Here is a 23,388-nt window from a genome sequence, read left to right as displayed (position 1 = left end):
GCACACATCCTAAAGCCAGGTACTGAGCTGGAGTGCCTGCCTGGCGCTTTTCGCACTCTGGAGGAAGAGATGGGATGTGCTGGTGTGGCACTTGGCTGCTGTGTGCATCTTCTGGAGAGGCACATTCTTCCTGGATACTGCCCTGGCAGGAGAAAGGGGGTCTGGATACCTTCCGTGGAGTCCCTTGCTTGGCAGCGTGAGGAAGTTTGGTAGAAGGAGCAGCTCGTGCATTTCTGAAAATGAATTCCACCTAAAAAGCAGATGCTGCTCTTCAGTACAATCCCGTCCCACTGCACTGTGTTGCTCTAGGTGAGTTGAAGTCTGTGTGGCAGTTAGTGAAAGCTGAATTCAGAGTGCAGTGTGGGCACATTGGCATCTGTGTGTGTGCTCAGGAAGCAGTTTTTAGAGGTTCTGTATACCAATATTTGGGTTTTTTCCCCCTGTGTTTTTAGCCTTCACTGTATCTTTATTTTTTTTATTTAAACAATATAGTTTTCGTAACCCTTTTGTTATACTGTCTCCTGGGCCACTTAAACATCAACTCTTCAGTACAATCCCGTCCCACTGCACTGTGTTGCTCTAGGTGAGTTGAAGTCTGTGTGGCAGTTAGTGAAAGCTGAATTCAGAGTGCAGTGTGGGCACATTGGCATCTGTGTGTGTGCTCAGGAAGCAGTTTTTAGAGGTTCTGTATACCAATATTTGGGTTTTTTCCCCCTGTGTTTTTAGCCTTCACTGTATCTTTATTTTTTTATTTAAACAATATAGTTTTCGTAACCCTTTTGTTATACTGTCTGCCTGGGCCACTTAACATCAATGCTGCAAAGTAAATAGAAGGAAAATCAATGAATCAGTATTAAGGAATCACAAAATATTTTTGATTACTTTGTTTTGACAAATCTAGCTATAAGTATTTAAAATACATATTCTGACATGGGACCTGACTTATACAGGATTTTATTCTGTGGAAATGATGAAGCCTTTGTTGTAGGAGACTTCATCACAAGACTTCATGGATGATGTTTGATAGGAAATGAAGAGGTACAGAGTCAGTGCTTGATGAACTCTGTAGAGCCTGTGTGTTTCTGGAGTGCTTCAGTGTTTGCTGTGTGTTGTGCTCTTTATTTTCTCCTTTCCTACAAGTTTATTCTTTGGTGCACTGAAATAAACAGCTGATGGCAGAGGATGCATTGGAATAAATGTTTATTTCAGCACTTTGGAAATGAGTTTTTTGAAATGGGATCTATCTTGTGGATGTATGTGTGTGTCTCTTCTTATTAGGTCATTTGGGTATGGGCTACAGCTAGGTAGTGCAAATGGCAAAATAGTAATGACTGCCTACAAATAGAGGTACAGATCTTGTGGAAAAGAAATTATTCATAGTCTGTGTGTTACAGCAGAAGGAAAATTATACATTTAAGAAGTGTTGAAGGTGGCCTCTGCATGTTTGGCTGGCTATTTTAGCCAAAGTCACCAGCGTTTAGAAGTTCAAAATGGAAGCCCACATACTCTCCCCAGAACTGATTAACAGGCTAAAACTGTAAGATTTTCCTGACTGTTTGCAGTTGTTTCTTTGGTCAGGGGTTTGGGTGTGTGCATGCACCCAGTTGCTCTGGTCGATGTGTAGAAGTGTAGAATATAACAATTTAAATTGGAGATAAGCTTCAGCTACGCCAGGCCTGTGGCAGGGAAGCAGATGGTCCTTCCCTGCTAAGCAGAGCCCAGGTCTTTGCTGAGCTCATGTGCCTGGTGGTACTTGATTGTATTATTTTGACCTTGTGTTTAAGATTGATAAACTCTACGTGGTGGCCATATCCCAGTGAGGAGAGAAAAAAACCCCGACCTACAGCCCGTGATGCTGTACTAATGTCAAATAATATAAAGTAATATCAGAATGCAGAAGAAAATCACTGCAGTAAAGCAATTTAATTTCTGAACTGAAAGCACTTTAATGGGAATGCTCAGGAAATCTGCCGTTGTTCCAGCAGCAGAGGTTATGAGGTTGTTTATTCTTTTTTTGAAACTCTGCTGCCTTGTAATTGGTGACTTTGAACCTTTCTGCTGTTTTCTGTGTGAATGGTCCTGCTGCTAAAGTAGGGGCTTTGCTCTCTACTGAGTTTGATTTCCAGGTTTGCCTTTTGAAGGAAAATAATTTCAAATACTAGTTTTTAAATGGTATTATACTGCTGAATGTGCATTATATGCAGTGCTTTGCCAGTGAAGTGAGAGTAATCCTCTTTGAACAAAAACTTGCAATAGCATTTACTGAAATGGTGTTGGAAGTAGTGCCAGCTCCCTTTGCCTTTGTTTAATTGCAATTTAACAGTAATCCAAGATCTGTGCAACTGTGACAGCAATTCTTAGATACAGCTGAGTTTCAAAGGACCTTCAGTTCATCCATTGCCAATGATAAAAGCTACAGCAGAGAAGTGTATTGATAATAGACTCAAACTTTTCTCTATCCATTGAAAAATAAACAAAAAGAAACTTTTTTGTCCCTCAAAGCTATAAAGTTTTGTTGTTACAGAAAGGATGTGCTATAATGTGAAGAAATCACTGAGCTTATTCTGGGCTGTGTTCTGCTGTGCTGGCTGAGAAGCCTGGCGTGAGGCATTCAGCTGTAGTGTTTGAGGGTTGTAGACATAACCTAGATAAAATAACCCCCCCAAATTATGTAGGGTAAAAATGGGACTCTGTTAGTTTATAAGGTGACTGCTGTTGTGTTGACGAGATGGTTGGTTTGAGTTTCTGCAGCCTTTGTTTTTGTATTTAATTAAATATATAAAACTGCATGAGCAGCCTGAAAAGGTTACTTAAAAGTTGTTGGACACTTTCTATGTTCTGCTGCTCAGAAAAAAATCAATGCCTGAGTTCACGAGAGAAGCCTATTGACAATCTTGAGCATTTTGATCTTAATTGCTCTGTACTTTTTCCTGCTGCAAGGGGTATGATAATGACTTGAAGAACATTTGTGAAGGTAAATTACCCTTCTTTGAGTGCTAAGATACAACACCAAAAGCACCAAAATGTCCGTGGCTGTTAAATCCCATTGAGAAGCCCAGGGCTTGGATTTCACCTGGGCACTTGCACACTCGGTCACGCTGAATGCAGTTTGTGGAGGGAGATGTTGGGGAGCTCTTAGTTGTTGAGCATCATTTGTTCTGCTCTCAGTGTGCCTGGGGGCTGTAGGTGGCTGTGTCATGGACAGAACTATCAGGATGGTGCCTTGCACAGACTCCTGAATCCTTGACTTGGAAGTCTCCTGCCCTTCTGAGGGAGTGTAAACCATCCATGTTTGTGTGCAAATGAAGTAAATTTTGCTTCATCTGTATTTCACTGATCTCCTGAACTGGGTTTCTCGTAATAGTCTGAAAATCCCATTCACTTTATATTCTTGAAAGTCAAGTGTGTTCCCGTGGAGTCCATTGGAAGTACTCAGAGTGAAGGAGAAGTAAGAGCACCATTGTTTAACAGAAGAGTTCTGCTCCAGCATTGTTGTAATTAAAGTCGTTCTACTGATGGAAAGTCTATTCTCTGGTGTTTTCTTTAATGTAGTCATAATGCATCAGTCTGAGTTGCCTTGCTGGAACATCTTTCATTATAATCCACTTAGCTAAGTTTATAATTAAGCTTCTAAATTCAAACCTGCTTTTGTTACATTTTTAGGATGTACAGAAGCAGGAAAACTTAGGATTCGTGTTTTTTACCCCAGACAAGTTGATGTAAGTTAAGAAGCAATTCACTGGCACTACAGTAATTGCATATTCTTGTTTTTAATTCCCAGGATCTTCTACAGCTTTGGAACAAGAATTGGATACAATTGAATAGAAGAAAAAAGGGAAAGTAATAGATTCTTACTGTTTTGATTATAAACATCTCCAAAATACCCAAACTTTCAAATATAAGTGGTGATGATAGTGATGACTTACTGAGCTTTCCAGCACTAGAGAGCTGAGAAAGGTTGTTGAAGTTGGACCATGAAATGTCTGTTGAGCTTTGTTGATTTGGAGGTTGTGCAGGCTTCCTCGCACCCAAAGCAGGCTGGTTGAGACTGTCTGCTCATTGTTTGGAATTACCTTCTCTGTGAAGATGTGTGAACACCAAATACTTTTTCAGGCATTATTTACCCTCACAGTTATTGTAGCAAATTACCAGAGATTAATGTGGAGATTAATCTTTGGATTCCCAATAAGTGACCACTTAGGATAAAAATGTTGTCAGGCAGCTGTCAACGTGATGTGTAAATCTCGCTCATTCGCTCAGTTTTATCCAGGATTTTCTCAAATGCTCCCGGAAGAAGAGCAAATATTCTCAGTTAAGGTTTGGAGGTGAGGTAGTGGAGGTATAGAAAATCAAGCTGCCATTCTCATATATGCAAAGTCACTCTGCTGAAATCACGGGGAGCGCTTGCAGAATCAAGTATTAGTGTCAGAGCGTGACCTTAGGTGACTTTTTGCACAGGAAGTTTCTGACAGAGTTGGAAGTGGAGTGAACTTTGGGTGCCTCTGCCTTAACCAGAAGACTGTCTCCCTCCGAATGTGTAAGGGGAAAAATGTATAGGGTTTGTTTTAGGTGTGAAAGTGTAAGGGAAGTTTAGTGTAGCCATGTTTATCATTAAATAAAAGACTGGGCACATAGGTACTTACATTTGAATACCTGTTCCTGGTTTGACTAATGTGACTCCAAACACTTTCATTTTGTTAAACTCCATGCCTGTAGCACTAGCATTAGTGGTTTTTTTGAAATCTCTCCCGCAGGGATGGTCGACAGTTCTTGCCTGTGGTGATCAGCCTTTGCTGCTACAAGTCCAGAGTTCTGCTGCTGTAGGACAGAATAGAATTAGCTTTTTGGGTAACAGCTGTCTGAGCAGGCAAGGCAGACTTTTTCTGAGGATAAAGAGTATGATATAAACATCCAGATTATCTTGGAATATCACACGCAATGGGTTTGTGTATAATAGGCAAACAGTTGCACAGTTACTGCTTACATTTGTATTAAGAAAATTTATTCATGATTAATGATGCTTATCTTTGTGCTAGACACCTGGCAAATGATTTATAGCCACAGATATCATCTGTAATGGCTCTTCTTTTTAGTTGTTGCTATTTAAAGTGTTTGGGATTATTCTAATTGCATCATGTGTTTTAAATGGAGAGAGCTACCCAGGTGTTCTTGTCAGCATTCCCATCTCATACCAAAAAGTAGGTCAGATTTACCCATGATGGGAAAGGTCACAACTCCCAGTGAAGTCAGGGGGAATTGAACTGATGTATGACAAGGCTGAAATCGTGTCTCAGGTTTGGAACAGTTTAAGATGATCTTTTTCTAAATTCAGTATTAAAAATGTTGTAAATCCATGTTGGAGCAGAGTCAGGCTGAACCACAGAAATGGAGCGGAAGGACTGGAAAAACCCCTTGTCCTGTGGAAACTTGGAGAAAGAGCAACTGGTCCCTTCTCTAACAATGCATTATGTGAGAGTGGAGAGTCAAAATTGGGCCATGAGTCTTTCATTTTTCACTGTTGGATGATTTTGAAGCCTCTAATGTGTCTTGGACTAGCACAGTGCCTGTCACTTGGAAAAACCTGCCTCTGACTGCTCAGCAGTGGCTGGAAAATGGGAAAAGTTTCCCGGAGACTTTTTCCTCTCCCTAGCTAAGCATGGATTAGACCAGGATTTGACTGCTGGATATTTCATTGAGGCTGAGAATTAAATTGAATTTTGATCAGAAATCAGATTCTTGTCAGCTGTATGCATGTTTATTTATTTCTAACATTTTGTCACTGGAATGCCATGCTTTCAGCAGAAATGCAGGTTTCTAAAATAAGTTTGCTTTTCAAAATTAGTTTTATTCAATCCTGTCATTAAGAGAATTAGCAGTGGATTAGAAAATGTAAATGCGTTGTTATGACCATTAGAAAACTTGCAATGGCTTTTTCAAGACTGCCTGTATATTCCCAGCCATTACAGCTAATGCATGATATCCTTGTTTTCCTAAACAAGATTCCATACAAACCAAGCAAAATGACAAAGATACTTGTGACTAGTCCTCCAAATATCGAAGCAGCACCTCATTATTTAATTTCAAGAGAATTCATTAGTGCAAACTATTAATTGGCCAGGCCTGGATTATAAAGGATATTGACTAAACATTTTTTCAGATTAAAGCTCGTATCTTGAACATATTTAGGAAATAATATGTTAATATGAAGGTGGTGAGGCCCTGGCACAGGTTGCCCAGAGAAGCTGTGGATGCCCCATCCCTGGAAGTGTCCAAGGCCAGGTTGGATGGCGCTTGGAGCAGCCTGGGATAGTGGAAGGTATCCTTGCCCATAGCAGGGGTTTGGAATGAGATGATCTTTAAGGTCCCTTCCAACCTAAACCATTTTATGGTTTTATGATATTTAAGCAATTCCATCAGTTTAATGACTAGTGTCGATGAAATCAATTTTTAAAAATTTAATTTCTTTTTTTTCTCCTTTTTTGTCTGTATTTGCCAGTTTACAGCTAGCCATGCTGACACATTTGGGAGCTGAGATATCATGTAACTAAATTTGATGTGAAGTGTTGGTGGCCTTCATAATGTAATTTATTCATGTTTCTGTAGATAGCATATGTTGCCTGTGCAATAATTTTTTATCGTATCAGGACAGAACAGCTACTGTTCCAAACTGTGTTACACAAACCTAGATACACAGACAAATTTTTATTGTGCTTTGCTGGGGTGTAAATCAGTGGAATCTATTGAGCTCTGCTGGGGTGGGGGAGATTAGAATCAATGTCTTGGTGTCTAATTTATTTCTGTTTTTTCTGACTTAATGTAATCTCTGTTCTTGCTCTGTGGGGAGCAGCAGCCAGTTATCTTTGTAGTCCTGCCCAAAGAATGAACACATGTGAAACCCTTGTTTTGGGGAGGAGGCTGCTGCTTCCAGGGCTGTGCTGCTGTTTGCTGACCCTTTGAATGCTGAGATGAAGGCACTGTGTCGAGAAAGCAGCTCGTGAGCACTACTGGTGCTTCATTAAAAATCTCAGCATCTTTATCAGCTGTTATCTGAGGTTTCCTTGGATTCGCCCATTTCACGCCCCTGCCTGTTTGTGTTGTTTTTGTGGCATTTGCTGGCCCTGGAGAGCTGCCCTGCAAGTCCAGTGAGTGCTGTCTGTGCAGGGCTGGGCGTGTGGCTCCCCTCCAGTACTGAAATCTGAGCATCTGAATAATTCCTTTCCTGGATTCCTGCCCTTTCCCTTGACAGAAAGTCAGTGACTCTGGTTTCCGACCGTCATAGATGGTGACTGCGATGCTGAAGGCACTGGGCGAGTCGCTCCTCCTCAGCTCTTCTGTGTGAGGTGAGCAGCCACCCTGATGGGCAAAAAATGCTGAATTGCAGGATGTCTGAGGGCCCTTCTTCTCCACATCCCAGGACCTTGCTGCTGCATCGGATTTCTCAGTGATGCTCAAGATTTCTGAGCTTGTGTGCTTCCTACGAGGCCACTTGTGGTCTGTGTTACGTTACCTGGGTGTTGGGGCTTGGGTTGCCTTCTGACTTAAATGTGAATTCTGAATAAAATTAACCCAGAAGACATGAGCAAAGCATAAATCTGGTCCTTGCCTACATTACTGTGTTTGGTCAGGTTGGTGGGTTTTTAGGTTGTACATGAGATGCTGTTCATCTGAAACACAAGAATGAGCTAAAGCAGATAACAGATACTACGTTGTATCTCCCACTGTAGTTAGTCAAGATCTGATTAAATGTAATTGCATGAATTTATCATGATAGAAACTGTTTCAAAGCAATTTGAATACAGCCTGAAATTAAAAGCTCTACTGTATATTCAGTGTGTACAATTTCCAGATTTATCTTCAGTTTCTTATCAAGAATGATGCTGTGTATTATGTGCTATGACAATGTCGCTTTTCATAAGGTTAGGAATGTAATAGAATTTTCTGGACTGAACTTCTAATAGCTGATAATTTTAATGAAAATCAACAAGATTATGCCAGTGAAGACAAATCTTGAAGACAGGTGTTATCTCCATCCTTACACAAGTACGGATGTGACATTTTTACCTATAAAAGTAGGATTAATCGCTAATAAGTAGAACTCTGTGGAGAATTGAAGCTTGGTATAAATACACGGCATAAATACAAAAGCTGTTGTGTCAGAAAAATTAATATGTAAATTTACATCAGAAACTTGTTTGATGTGGAAGTAACATGAATGTTTTTTGAGATTTCCAAATTGTTCCCACCTGAATATGGATGAATCCAAAATATCTTGAAACTCATGTAAAATCTGCCTTACTAAGTATCTAGTTGGTCATCTTGTGGAATGAGAGACACAGAGATTGGAATTACTAGACTGAAGCGGAATTTTTAAGATTTTATTTTGTTGTGTGAGTTTCTGAATCTCTGTTGTTTGGAGCTTTTCTGTAGTATATAAACAATGTGGGTGTTTGCTGAAGCTGGCATTTAGGAGCTGGTCTCCTGCTTTGTATGGAGACCCAGAGAAACACTCCTCCTTGCTTCCAGCACCACTCAGTGATTATTTTAATGAATTGTGTGGTCTAAAACTGCTGCAGCAGCAGGACTTGATCCATTCCTGTTTCATTCACAGTGTGCCTCTGGTATTTGTCTGAAGTATTGGGGAGCTTAATTAAAATCCCTTAGTCAGAGAGACCTCTCTGGAGTAACTGGTTGCTGATCTGGAGCTCAAAGATCCCAAGGGACTTGAATGAGTGTCCCAAATTCCACAGAAATGCCTGTGTAGTGTCTGGTTTTCCCTTTCAAGCTGGTCCATCATGTGCTAATGAGCAACCCCTGTTACCCTGCTTTTCCTGCTGCATTTCTGATGTTGCTCTTGTGTATCCCATGTTTACACGGGGTTTGGAACTAAAACACTTCCAGGCCTGGATCTTAAATGTAGGTCGTGGGGTCTGGATTTGGAGCTGAATTTTGTCCATGGAATCCATTCTCACTTTTTTAGTCTGCCTATATCATGATAACATTCTTGCTGAAGCTAAATAGAGAAAAGAAGGGACACACCACACCCTGCCACTGGATCCCTTGCCATTTATTGGCACTGGCAGATTTCTTCTTAAGAACCTGCTAAAAGCATTTACAGTGGCTTTGTAGGATGGGACCGTAGGTCCTCTGGGAGCTGGCCCTTCGTCTCTCTCTTCCCCTCCTCCTTTTCTTTTCTCCCTCTCCAAGTGAAGCACCTGTTGTAACAGACTCGTCCTCATCAAATCTGGCTCACAGGGACTGGGAAATTCACAGTGGCCACCAGGTTACCCTTAGGCTGAGCCTGTTGCCTTGGTGGTTTAAGTATTTTAACAAGCCTTCTCTTTTTGGCTTTTTTTTTTGTTAATTCTAGGACCAAAGAATACAAGAGACTGAATTATCTGAATTATGCTTCTACAACAGAACTGGGTTTCTCCTCTTTGGGCATGGCAGAGCCTGGGGAAGCCCTTCCTTTTGTTTGTTTTCTTAATGTTGCAAACAGCTGATCTGGAAGCCAGGAGAGGTCACCAGTTTGTCTGGAAAACAGGTAGGAAAAAGATATGTTGGCTTCTCTACTAGATATTTGCTGTATTCAAGGATGGAGTGATTGTCCTTTCTCCATTCTGTTTTAGCTTAACGATAAATTAAAAAATTCTGATAATGTCTTCTATTCTAACTTTTTTAAAATCTGAAAAATAGAAGGAGTTAATATGTGTTTGACATTAGTAATCTACATGTCTGTTTCAGTTATGCACCCAGAACATAATTCTGGACTTCTTAATGCTTTTCATCTAAGTGTATTTTTACTGGATCATCATCCTAATGTTACTTTCTTTGAAACATTTAATAATTTTCTTTTAATTTTTGTATGCAAGGTGCACACCAGCATCTCTCCAGATGAACTGAGTCAGAAACAGATCAACAGAGTTGATCTGTTTATAATTCCATTGGTACATTTAGTGAATTATTTCTGTCCATCAGTCAGGTTGGATACATGCAGTGGTTGAATGTGCACAAGGTGTGGAAACCTGTGAAGATGCTTTGGGAGCACCACGAGTCTTGGTGCTGGAGTGGGTGGGTAGGAGATGGGGTGGTACAGCTGCACAGAACCAAACATGAAGCAGCAGATGCTTGTTTTGTAGCACAGCACACAACAACAGAGAATGTTCAATGAAACGGAAATATTGTCAAATTTCGGAAATGTTTACTTAAAGTGCTTAATCAAAAATACCCAACTGAGCCAGGGGTTTCATTGCCCAGGATCCCTTTGAGGTTTGGGCTTTTGTGACTGAGCAACAGAGCGATTAAATGTGATGGAAAAATGATTTGCCTCCTTTTTTTTTGGAGAGGTTCTTTGGTATTTTGGTTATTTGTTTTTTAATTACCTTTCTGTAGAAGGTAATATACTGAATTAGTGGAATAATGAGGCAATTTTTCTGGGAGAACTCCTGTCCTTCTGATACGATGAACACAAACTTCTTGCCTGGTTGCTGGTAGGGGAGGCTGGGGAAGGGCTGGTAAAGTACAGTATGATACTAGATTTCTAAAGACTTTTCTTTTTTACACTGTCTAGCATGTGAGATGAGGAGGAAATAAACAACAACTATCTTTTCTCTGTTATTTACATGATTTTTTGAACAAGCTTTGAAAGATAGAGTTGTTTCCTTAAGACAAATTAGAGCCTTCAGTGCTGTCTGTCTTCTCTTCAGTTCCAAAGCACGTCGTACTGTCAGTCTTTAGGGCTGTACATTGGAAGTCATAAAACTTTAATTTGACTTGATGATTCCCGTTGAAAATAAGGAGGTTTCAATGCTTCAAAGGCATCTGGGGCAGATGTATTTAGAACTAAGAAAATTTGATGCCCAGGTTTGTGTGGGCACCATGCTCTGAAAGCCCCACAATGGGCTTGTTGTAAAGGTTCGTCTTTCAGATGCACGAGGAAATTGCCAGTTCTTGTGACTCCCACAGTGGGTTAAAAATATCTGAGCTCTCAAGAGTAACTTTAAAAACTTCAAATCCTAAGAGTATTTTGATGTACTTTCTCTGCTGATGGAGTGACATGAGGTAGCAAACAACTTCGAGTGATATGTTCTCCAAATGAAAATAACTTGTGAGCTTCAGCCAAATGTATTGTCCTGATTGAGGAGAAAAGATTTTTCTCCAATATTTGTAAACATTACCACCCTCCCTTTTTTTCCCATTGAAGTATTTTGTTGGAAGTTAGTTACATCTAACCCCCAGATGTTTAGTTCTGGGTTGAAACGTATAGTATGTTCACCCAAAACATTATGTTGTGCTGAGAAACAAAATATTATTTATGAAGCCCCTGCTTTCTCTGAAGTAGTAGTGAAGCAGCAATATTTCTAAATTCTGAAACTTGTTTTTTTGCAGTTGTCCTAAGAAATAACACAATGGGCAGTAAATGGTAGTCTGCTGTCAGGGTGTGGCTTGATTTTGTATGCATTTTCATACCTGAACTGGAAAGGTTTTTCAGGTATGATTAATCACAAAGGTGTGTCTTTCAGAAGATTAAAAGGAAGTGTTTTGGGAAGAGAGGGATGGTGACTTAAATGGAATAGGTGGATCTGGAGAGGTAGAAGGGTTAACATAATCCCTTGTGGCAAGATACCAATAATACTCTGGGATGTAGGTCATGGAGATCCTGACCTGTTAAAAAATCATCCCACAATTTGAGGACTTTTGTGCCCAATACAAAATAATAAAATGTGACTAGAAGCACAGCACAGTGAACCTAAAATTAAGTAACTTTTAAAATAAAAACTGAGCATATCCATTCCAATAGAAAGAAAACCTGCAGCTGTTGTCCTTTTTTTTTAATAAAACAATCTGATGAGAAATGAGCAATCTATAATGGGAAAGGGGATGATCTGTTCTGTTTTTAAATCTTGAGTTGTCTGTTGTTAGCATGGCAAGTTACTTACCTGCTGGAGAGAAATTCAACTTCTTATTGAAATGTCATGCTTTATAATTAAATAAGATTATGCTACTGAAAGCTCTGACTTTATGAAAATGAATTTATATGTACTGAAATAAATTTTCTAGCACACGGAAGTCCAGGGAGGCATCCTTAATATGCGTGGGGCTAAAAAAAAAGGAAAAAAAAAATCATATCATCACTGGAGTTTATAATACAGACTTTTTTCCAGCTAAATCCTTGACACTGTCTAATGAAGACTCCTACATTTTCATGCTGGGCCTGGTGGTCTTGGTCTAGGGGAAAACGATGGCACTGATATCACTGCATCTACAAAAAACCCCAGGCTCTGTAATTCTAAAACATGAGAACTTGGCATGAGAGGTAATTCTATACATACTCTTCCCTCAGCTATTCAGAGCGCTATGACTTGCATGTTGCTTATCTGTGGCCTGTCTTAAAACCATTTATTTTGAGCTTTTGGCTTCTAGAAGTTATAAATTAATATCTGTACACTGTATCTTCTGGTTTCCAGACATTTCTTGTCAGATACTCATTTAGTGGCCACTAAACATGAAAGCAATAATCATATCAGCTAAATTACTCAGCGACATCAAATAGCTGAATAATTTTCTCACATTTGCTAAATTTAATTGGACCTAAATTCTTGTAAATTAATAGTATTTAATGCAGTTGCCAATTAGCAATTTGCATATTTCACCATGTTAATTTTCTCCAACACTTGAGTAATCTTAAGAGTTCATGGGATTTCTGCAATGCCAGTATGCCTATGTTTTAGTGATGGCCATCCATCACTAAAATATCCAGGCTTTTAAAACTGTGTATAGAATATTGACACACACACATGAGCCCACAGATTAATTCTAGTTGTTTTTTTTTTTTTTTTTTTTGGTGAAGCTCTAAAATTTAGTTCCAAAGTCAGAATTAAGTGTAAAATATGTGCAACACAGGAAATATTTTAGGTGCTTTACAGGAGAGGAGCTGATAATTAGGATTACAAGGTGCTGAAGTGTCTCTTCCCAGAGATTCTTGCTCTTGCTCCTGGATGGGTTTCTGGCTCCCCTTCACTGCTGATGTCTTCAGCTCCTCCATAAACTATACCTCAGGCATGTGCTGTTTCCCCCAAAATACAAACAGAATGAAAGATATAAGGGACATAGCCCATAAAAGGCTCTCAGGGCTAAAGCAATGGCGTGACTTTATTTTCTAATTGGGGAAATATTGTAAAAATGTTTTTTGTAGGATGAAAATGCCCTGATTTTTAGGAAAATGGTTCTTTAAGCATGGTAAAAATGCTATCTGTCATGGAAATAATCCTCTGTCTACTATGGAAGGGAAGAAGGGGACTGTTAGAAACCCAGGTGTTGTGTCCCAGTGACTTCTCCTTCTCTAGAAAAAATAAATCAGGATGGCTGTTTAGCCCAGCAGGGACATGCTTCCTGATATGAGTGGAATAGCACTGAAAGTGAGGTATCAGACTGGGAAATGGGTTTGTAATGATTCTGATCACAGCAGAGAGATTTTTACCTGAGGAAGAAACCATTAAACCTCTGGAGTTCGTGGGCTTTTGGGAGCCAGGTGTGTGAGCCATAAGTACTCCTGCCCTAGGTGAACATATAAAAACCTTAATTGGGAGTTACTACCTGTATTTGAAAGTCGTCCTTAAAATAGGGTTAGCAAATGGGTTTGGATCTTTCGTCGTTCTTCAGAAACAATCCGTAATGGAAAAGGGACAAAATGAACTTTGCAGAGAACAACTTCTAATGTGGAGAAACCTTTGAACCACCCGTGAGTGTGGGTGAGCCAGCCCTGGTACAACGAAAAAGGTCTTTTGTTCTCTGTTCTCAGATAATACCGCCAAAAAATGCCCTTTCTCAAGATGGTAATTTCAGGAAGGTCAAGTGCTGGTTTGGAAGTGCCTTTGACCTTATGTCTTAAAAGACAAGCTTTTACCTGCGTACACCAAATGTTAAAAGGAGTTCAGGTCTTCAAAGGATGGTAGAGCTCAAACCTGCTCAAAGCGGACTCAAAAATAGCTCTGCAACAAGTGAAGTTTTTTGGAAAGCTCAACAAAATGAAGAGTGATTATCTGTCCTAAATTAAGTGGTTCCTTTATTTAATAGGACAGCAGCTCATGAACGAAGCACAAATGGCTTTTTAGTGATCTTTTTGTGGTGTCTGGAAGGTTTATGATAATCTAACTGATGCTTCCAAACTTCTCATTGTGTGGTAAATGTTCTAATTGTGGGTTGTTCTTATGCTGCCTTGGTGGATGGAATTTTAAATGCTGAAACCTTCCAGTGGAAATCTAGCCTTGATTTAATCAAACTTTGTATGATTCAAAGGATCTTCACTATGCTAGGAGGTTGGAACTGAAGTGATGCTCCTGGGTTATAGATTGCAATCTTGTAGTATTGACAGCAGAAGCAATTAGTAGTTTTTAAAAAAATACCTGTTAAGTTCTGTTCTCAAACTAACCAGGACATTGCCATAAACCTGATAATGAAAAGTTGTTCTAAAATGACAAATCTTGTTTTTACCTTTAACTTTGTTCATGGTCAGTTTATGCCTCATTTCCTGAGCCAGACTGCTCTTTAATTTATGTAATTCTTCTTTTGGTCATTGCTGCTAATGTATTTATGAATTGAGGATACCAAGCTTCTGGACCCCTGTGAGTAAACTTATTTTCTTACAACTGGTTGGTCAAGTGAAATCTTTCCTTAGCATTGCTCCTCAGAATTATATCAAATCTCAATTAAGTTTTCACCTTCCGACATTTTTCAATTGTAATTATAAGTGTCTGTTTATAATATCTCAGAATCATTTAATAAAAAATACTTTGTAACGAACAGTTTCATTTGAAGCAGTTGGTTTTAATATGCTGGCGTAGTTTCATTATGTAGCCATTAAAAAAGTGATTTAAATGAAAAATAATACTTCAGTTCTAAATTTGTCTAAAATAATTATTTACAAATAGTATTCTATGAGACAGCATAAATTATGCTTCTATTTCTACAAAACATTTTTAGAAAACAATAGCATTTGAAGATTTAAAGGAAGTTGTTTTGCAAAATTTAATTAGAAGCAAAATTTAATATGCTGGTTGATATTAGTCACTGATATTTGGGAAGCTTTAAGGGTGGCTTCAAAGCTAATCTAATTTTCCTCAAACAGAAGTGCAGCTGTTTCAGATTGATAAATATTTGGTTTTCTTTTGTCTTTGTTCCTTACCATTTCCTATCCACATTTCAACCCTTCTGTTCCACGAATCTTAAAATTTTATTACATATGGTTCTGTTGCTTCACTTCACCCGTCTTATTTCACTTCTGATATTGATATCATCATCTGGTCTTATTTTCTCAACAACTGAATCCAACTTGTCCTGGAATTGTGGAGATGCACCTGTTGCCTTAATTTATAGCCCTTTGCAGGGGTTGTTCAATTCGTGTTTAGATGGGTGAGACATTTCAAAGTTGGTGGAGACCTTGTGTCCTCAGACAAGAAATACTGGAGAGTTTGGCAGAGAATGAGACAAATGTACACCAGAAGAGCTCCATAAAAGCTGGAGAAGATTTTATATGCTGGAACATCATTTTCCAGCCTGGTCTTTCCTCCAGGTGCTTAAGGTCTGCAGCTGGGTTGGAGGAATGCCACGGCAGCCCATGGCACACCCACCTGGGTCCTGTGCTTATCCCAGCGGGCTGAAAGCTCCGTGTGTGGGACGCCGCTGAAGGACCTGTGACACAAAGAGTCAGCCAGCATCAGAGACGTTGAAATAGCTCCTGAAGGAGTTTGGGATGCTGGTTAGAGACACAGAAATACTTAAACTGGTGCTGTTTTTCCTTGTCTGTAAAACTCGGCATGTTTGTTAGCTCTGGTTTCCTGTGGGGAACTGTAGACAGCAGAGGGAGGTTCTTGGTGGCGCTGCTTAAAGAAGGAATCCTTGGCTTAGTGTATTTTCCTAGAAAAGCACTCCAGCCAGCAGTACGGGCAGCACTGAGTACCAGTCCAGTGAAAAAGGCAAGCAGAGGAGGAACTGAAGTAACCCTGAAGTAAAGGCTAAAGTTAACACTTGATGTGCTTGGAATACGAGTTCCTTGGCAGAGGCGAGTGCTGAGCCTGGCTCTGGGCTGGCTGCCTTCAGGGGGGCGCTTCTACGGCGTGTGCCCGGTCATTTTGTTATTGTTGGGCTTGCAGAACTATTTCAGCAGTTCTTTTACAATAAGGCTGCCTGCTTTAACAAACATTGTCAACCAGCATCAGATGTTCAGTAGGTGGTGGTTTAAACTAGATTACACAGGAGATTCACACTAATCTTTTAATGTCCCTCTTCTCTTCTTGAGAATAATAGTTTTTGAGAATAAGGTGCTTTTTTCTGTTTTTTGTTGGTATTGGGAAAAGTATGTTAGGCTTCTTATCCTTTTCTTTCCTCAATAGTTACTATGGGAACAGAGCTAGGGGTCACAGGGGAAAATCTGCAAAAGTGGTTTCTTTTAAATTGTTCATTTTAAAAAATAAAAAGATAGCTTGTTATCGGAATTGTGGCACTTTTCATTCAACTTTGTTGGATTGTATTGTTGTACATATTTCAGTCACAAAAGAAGCTCAGTGAGTGGCAAGAAAAACAGATGGGGATGGTTTTGTATTTTTTCCTTGGGGTTAATATTTTTTTAATTGAATGCAGCTGTTGGAAAGATTTCTGTTGTTACGTATAGGCAGAGCATTAAAAATGGATGATCACATTTTCAGCCTGTTTTAGTGGAGTACTAGATTTAATTATTCTGCTGCCCTTGTTCAGAACGCTGCAGGTTTTTTTTAAATAAGTATATCTTAAGTTAAGAGTTTTACTTCGCCACTTAGTTGAATGATTTCGGTATATAGGGGTAATCACTTCCTCATTCAGCTCTTGCGAAGAGCAAAATTATGGGTGAAAATAACAAAATTGTATTAGAAATCCCTAAAATACATGATGTTGTTCTCAGTATGCATGTAATCCTGCTGACTCTTTCTAGGGACTCTTCATGAGCTTTGGGAAGTCTGCCCTCTGATACCCCTATTCCCTAGATTTCTTTTTTTCTTCTGCTATTTTTCAGACTAGTCCTGCCGTCATCATTTTATTCTTTTTTTCTTTTCTTTTCAAAAAGAAAAAATAATTTCTTTGTGTTCTTTCTTAGTTTCAAAAAATTTGAATGGCAAAAGCCGGGAACGTGAAATAGAGAAGTTAGAAGGGATATTTCATGGTAATCCAGGTTATTTCCATAGTGTTGACATTGTTGAATTCAATCGCCTTCAGCTGGAGGATAGATACGATGGAATGACTGCTTAATACTGGAGTTTTGGTGTAGGAGCTTCAGTTTGCCTGGGGAATTCTTGCTGAGACCGGTCCAATTGCAGGGTGTGATTCCAGAACCACTGTCTGGTCCCTGCTCTTGATGACACTGCCTGGTCTCTAACTCTTTGTAGAACTCTACAGTTCGTTCTTCCAGAGACCTTTTAAAGCTCATGGTTGAATGTGTCTCCGTGTAGTACTTGCGTGTAATAGTGATTTAGGATTATAGAGCTAAGTTTGGAAAAGCATGTTAAACCCTCATTATAGTGGTTCTAAGTACATTGGTTCTGTATGCTGGGGGTGAGTTGTAGACAGTTGCTGAAGCAGATCCAGCTTTTGTGTGGCATGTCCTGGAAGGCCAGCCATGAAAAATCACTTTTCAAATGAGAACTTAATAAAAACTTTCCTGCTCTGAACGTTAAGCCCTGCTCCCCATGCGATTAGTGGTTTCATTTCTTTCCCAGCAGTTGGGTAATGATTATGGCTCCAGATGCTGCAGGAGTGATAAAGAGAGTGATTAATTTCACTTGAAAGGGCATATGTTCAAAGGGGAGCCAGCCCAGCGCCTCCAACGCGGAGCCCACATTGCTGAGTGTGTGTGCTCTGGTACCCAGCTGATCCCGGGGACAGGACCAGGCAACTTCCCTTGGTTACCTTAAGCAATATATTTGCTGCTTGGTTTTAATATTATTTTCCCAGAATCTGTTTAAAAGCTCTTCATGTCTCTGTAAAATAGTGCTGTCAGACTTTCAGCTTTGAGGAGGGGCTGATGTCACCAGCACAACCCAAGTAACGGCGAGCGAGCTCGGGGTTGTGTTTACACCCTGCACAGAATTAAGTGGTAATGAAGGGTTTGTATTCCCTGGCTTAGTCAACAGCAGCTTTAAAAGTGTTCCTACGCTTCATTTGCAAGAGCAGTTCACGCTGTATGACTCCCTGAAAAATTTTGACATTTAAGGTATTATATTTTCAATATGCTTAAAAATTAAATGTGCAAGCTAGGTACTTCTTTTAGTCTTTATCAGGACTTTATTGACCCATTGAATAAGTCAACAGAAATATGAAACATGACTGGGTGTGCTAGCCATGTGGTTAAATCCAGGGTGTTTATTGTGTTACCACCTGAAATTTTTCAGTGTTTGGCATCCTTTGGGGCTTACCCTGTCACCCCCGAGATCCAAAGACCTTCAATTTCAATAGTGTAATAATATCTACCTACACATGAGGCATGCTTTACTTCTCTACATGATGATATTTATAATCATAACTTTCACAGGTTTAAAGCTGCTGAAGGGAAAACTTCAGTACTTGTGACATCTTTAACATCTTTTGACCCATTAATTACATTTATAGCACCCATCTGCTTCTAAGCAAAATAAGCACTTTTCTTCTGTCTACTGAAGATCTTCACAGTGGAGACACTGGGTACAGAAAAAATTATTTCTATACTTCTAATTTTCTAGGCATTTAATAAATTTAGATGTGTATTAGCTGCAGAGTTTTGAAGCAGCTGTCTGGATGGGGTAGAGAATTAGAGTTTCTACAGACAATGATTAAAAGGAGGCTTTAATGATTAAACACCAGAAACTTTCCAGAAGTTCTGTTATTAACTATAGTGCTCATAAGGTAGCACTGGTGTTTTTATTGTCATTCTCCTAATATTCTTGGTTGCATTAATAAAATAATGCTGTATCCAAGCAGAAGTGAAGATGAATTTCAGTAAGTTGTTTGTAAAAATTTTGTAAATTTTCAGTAAATTGCAGCTCTATGTTAAATGCATATGGTGTGTCACTAGAAAACTTACCTAAACTTTAGTATTTTAAGTTAAACTAATTCAGTACATCTGTTTTTCAATTGACATTAAATATTTCATAACCCCTGTACAGCTGTATCTTGATTTAAAACATTGTTAGTGTGAAATTTGTGATTCTGCAGATTGGAGGTTGTGTCTGCATTTAACAGGAGGCTTGCTTGGATTCGTTTTGAAGTTGTAGGAGTCTGATAATGAGGGTTTATCCAAACTTTTAACTGTTATTGATCCCACTTTCCTCTTAAGGAGATTATCAATCCTCTATCTTCTGCATTCCTCTGCAAAATGCCAGGATGATCTTGCTTTTAGGATTGTCCCCAAACAATTTCAAACATGAGAAACTGTGCAAAACAACCTTCCCAAAACCCTGAGTACATCCTTGTGTGCACAGCACTGGGAAAATTATCCATGTGTCTGGGTGTTAAATATGTTGCTTAGATGTCAGTGCCTCTCTGTGTGTCTGTGTTTATGCATTAATTTTTGCCTGTGTTTTATGTCACCCGTGTATAATTACAGTGTTGCCATCCAGCCAAGGACAGTGGCGTGGTGGCAGAAATAGAAACAGAGCTGCAATGTTTTGAAAAGACTGGGGAGGGATCAAATGAGAGACAGGGAAGTCAGAGTAAATGATGACAGTAATGTTATTGTGCCCTAAGGGTCTTGCAAAGTACAGTACTTAAAACCCAATTTTTTGCTTTGTAGATAAGTGAGCATGTCTCGGTTAAATCAATATACGTGTGCAATAGATGATAAAACTTGGTATTACATACCTCCTTTGATATTTTTCATACTTACTGCTTTAAAGGTAACATTATAGTTATGTTTGGTACACTCCAAAGTACTTTATGCCTTGTGTTATGAGCTTTCAAACATGTTGCTTGGTTTAGTAATGGGAGCTCAGGCAGCCCGAAATTGTCACTCTCATGTTGGGTATTTATTGATGGCTAATTGACTGCTGACCTTTGCCAGGACTCTCTCCAAAGAGCAGGGAGTGATACCAGGGGATAATAAATCAAAGAAATTGAAAAGCAGGTGAGAAAAAGTAATTCTATGCCGTTACATTTAAATTTTGAAGCTGGTTTTTTTTAGATAAAAACAAAGGTTAAAATCAAACAACTCCCCACCCCCACTGCTTTTCCCGTAGATATTTTAATGTGCTCCAATATAAAAAAGAAAGTTTTACTTACTCATCTTCTTCACTCTGATTTACTTGTCCTTGATTGATTTTTTTTTTTTTAATGGATGAGCCAGCTTTCAAAGTCCTCAGAATGATTTAATTATTACGGCACACAGGGCCCCAAATCAGATTTAAGTTTTTTTGATATAGTTTATGGAATAAACCAGCGAACAGATGCAGAGGATGGAAAGCTGCTGGTACTCAAATCAACTGGATGATTCTGCAGGCAGAAGATTCCCCATAGACCTTAACTGAAAGGTCAGGAGGCAACCTTAGTGTGTGCCATTTAATCCAATATCATTGGGATAAATGTGTTGTAACTGTGTGTCTGTGGTGTATCAGGAGCTAAAGAACTGGTAAAACTAGCAGTGTTCTGACTATATTGCCAAATAAAGCTATGCAGCATTCAATAAAGCAATTACATAAAAAGCATTACAGTCAACTTCAATTCCAATACCGGCAGCATGATCAATCATTTTCAATCCAAGGGATGGTCTAATCGCTTTTCGTTGCTGCTTTGAAAGGTTACATTACTCAGTTATCTTGCAGCTGAGCAACCTTTTCATGTTTGCTTCATGTAGGATTTTATAAATGTTCTTTCTTTTAATCTCACTCTTTTGGTATGGCCTGTTTAGTGAGAGTTAAAAAATTTCCCTAACCTTTTCTTATCCTAGTAACTTTTTACAGTTCTTAAACCTTTTTGGACTAGAAGACCTAATTGTCATGAGCATCAAACATGATTTTTTTTCAATCTGTTTATCTCTCTGAAATCCCCTTTTGGCTCCTGGTGCTGGTGTTGCCACTTCTCTTTCAGTGGAATAAGCATCCTGCATAAGTAATCTCATCTGGCTGCATCCTGCACTTGTTCCTGTGCAGTTCAAGGACTTCTGTTCCCTTGACACAATCCAGGCTGGGAGTCTGACTGACTCACTTTGTTGTTCAGTGTCATTCCTGGGACCAGCCCTGGCTTCTCTCACCCCCTCTGCTTTGCTCCCGGCTGTGTGGGCAGCGCGCTGCAGGCTCCGTTATAGATCTCTGCTGGTGGGGATTAATTGATACTACCTAGGAAACACTATTGAATTCCTTCCTTAATCAGGTAATTTGGGAAGTAGTTAAGGACAATTGTGTTACCATCATTAGGACAGTACTAGTGAGTTGATACTTTAATGAAAAGGCAGACATGAGAGCATGGGAAAGAGGTTTCCATCAAGCTTTCCTTTTGCTTCACCTCTCAAGGACAACAGGTGTTGGACTGATAAAGTGACAGATGATTCAACTTCTTAACTTCTTTTCTAAAAGTTTTATAGGGCCTGATTTGTTTTCCTTTTTATTTTTTTTTCCCCAGAAGCCCAAATACTTTGTGAAAGATCCTTATTTTCAGGTCTTGTGGAACCAATTCTAGCCAATACTTTCTAAATGGCACTGTCCATAAGTACAATATTAGTCACAATGCAAAAGATTAAAGCAAAAGGATATTTCCTTTTCTTAGAGACAAACCTGACTAATAGTTACTTGAGTTACTGTATCCTGGATGCTGCCTGTGGGCCCATAATTTTGTTCCCTCCCTAAACCAGTAAAATGATTGTATTTTGCATGAATGAGAACTAAAAGGTCTGTAGCATTTTAGTTGTTTTCCCATGTAAATAGCAATTGAAGCAGCTGGAAAATTTTAGCTTAAGAATAAATTATCAGAGATTTGTTCCTTTTTATGTCTTTGGTATTGGCAAAGCTGTCTTGTCTGTTAATGTATTGCTGATGGATTTTTCATTTATTTATTCATTAAATCCTAGCAGTTTCTTTATGCCCAACCCAAGTACACATTTTAGTGCCAGAAACTGTCCTGTTATTCTATGGATACACACACATGTGATCTGTTCTCCTTATCTTTGGGTAGCTATTAACACGTGGAAGATCCATATATCTGAATGAATGTCTCTTGTGGTGGTTTTTTATTTTTAATCTTTATCAGCACAAATTTATTCAGCCTGACTTCTGTATCCTTTGTGTACTGACAGCTGCATAGAGGTGGCATAGGATGTCACAGGAATCTGCTGATTGTTAATGTCATGCATTACTCTGGATTTTTTTTTTTTTTTTTTTGTTCTTGTTAAATTAGGCTGGTAAATGCCATATGTAAAATTTCATAGCTTTTTCATAAAACCGTTTTAGTATCTTTCTGGAGACTCTGTTGATAAACTTTCCCTTAAGCATACATTCAAATTAATTGTGACAACCTGCAGGTAAAAGAAGTTGCTCCAAGGCAATGAGTCACAAGGATGAAAAATCAGTAAGAGTTTCATTAAGAAAGTAAAGTTTAGATGGGCTCTTTGCTTTGCTTTCCTGTGGGAAGTAGAGGGAGAAACCATTTTGTTCAGCTTTATTCTTAGAAATAGGGATCATAATGTGGATGTGGGTATTTTGAAGCATGCTGGAAGTGGAATTATCCTCTGAAGAAGCTACACCTTGGGTGGTGGCTTGGAACCTGTTCAGGTGGGTGTATTTATGTGGGAGGTGGCAGCAAGGAACTGCTGCCACAGGGAGATGTGTCCTCCCCTGGGCAGAGGTTTCCACCCATATCCCCACTCCTCAGCGGCTCAGGTTGGGTCACGCTGCTGGAGGAGTCGATTTGAAGCCTGACGTGAAGGAAACTATATTTTCCCCCTATATTTGGAAGGATTTTCTGTTGAATCAGCAGTCTGAGAAGTGGCCTGCCCTGCAGCAGCTGTGAGGGTGAGCAGTGGCAGAGCAGGAGGGGGCTGTGGGAGCTGGGGGGCTGAAGTGTGCACGCCAACTCCAGCATGGATCCCTGCTCGGGCTGTGCGTGGGAGCTCCTCTCTGCTGGGAGTGTTGTGTTGTGGAAGCTGCACTCCTATAGCAACCATATTTCCCTGTCATAACTCTCAGTCTTTGGTTTTTTTTAGTTTTGCTATTAAAACTCGGTGATGACACATGTTAACAGTCTCCCGGTGACGTTCGGCAGTTGTACATCTGTTTGTTTTCATTAAATACTGTTTTTTGAAAAGTTTAAGTGCTGATCCGATTAAAACACAGTTAGGATGGAAAACCTGGCAGAGGTTCTCGCAGCCAAGAGCAAATTTATTTCTCCAGTCTTGTTTAAAAA

General features: G+C 39.4%; 1 protein-coding gene across 1 annotated transcript in view; it reads left to right on the top strand.

The window, feature by feature from the left end:
• Positions 1-3,792: 3,792 nt before the first annotated feature.
• The window catches only part of THSD7B (thrombospondin type 1 domain containing 7B), a 253,080-nt gene continuing 233,484 nt past the window's right edge, over positions 3,793-23,388 (top strand). Inside the window, exons 1-3 of the mRNA XM_017740110.1 lie at positions 3,793-3,840; positions 7,247-7,340; positions 9,368-9,541. Coding sequence (XP_017595599.1) covers positions 9,403-9,541 — 139 coding nt within the window. The 5' untranslated portion in view covers positions 3,793-3,840; positions 7,247-7,340; positions 9,368-9,402. The remainder of the gene's footprint in view (positions 3,841-7,246; positions 7,341-9,367; positions 9,542-23,388) is intronic.

This window comes from Corvus brachyrhynchos, unplaced genomic scaffold (assembly GCF_000691975.1).
Source record: "Corvus brachyrhynchos isolate BGI_N302 unplaced genomic scaffold, ASM69197v1 scaffold126, whole genome shotgun sequence".
NCBI classification, from domain to species: Eukaryota; Metazoa; Chordata; class Aves; order Passeriformes; family Corvidae; genus Corvus; species Corvus brachyrhynchos.
The sequence above is the reverse complement of the archived record's forward strand: the minus strand, read 5'-3'. Positions and strand labels throughout refer to the sequence as shown.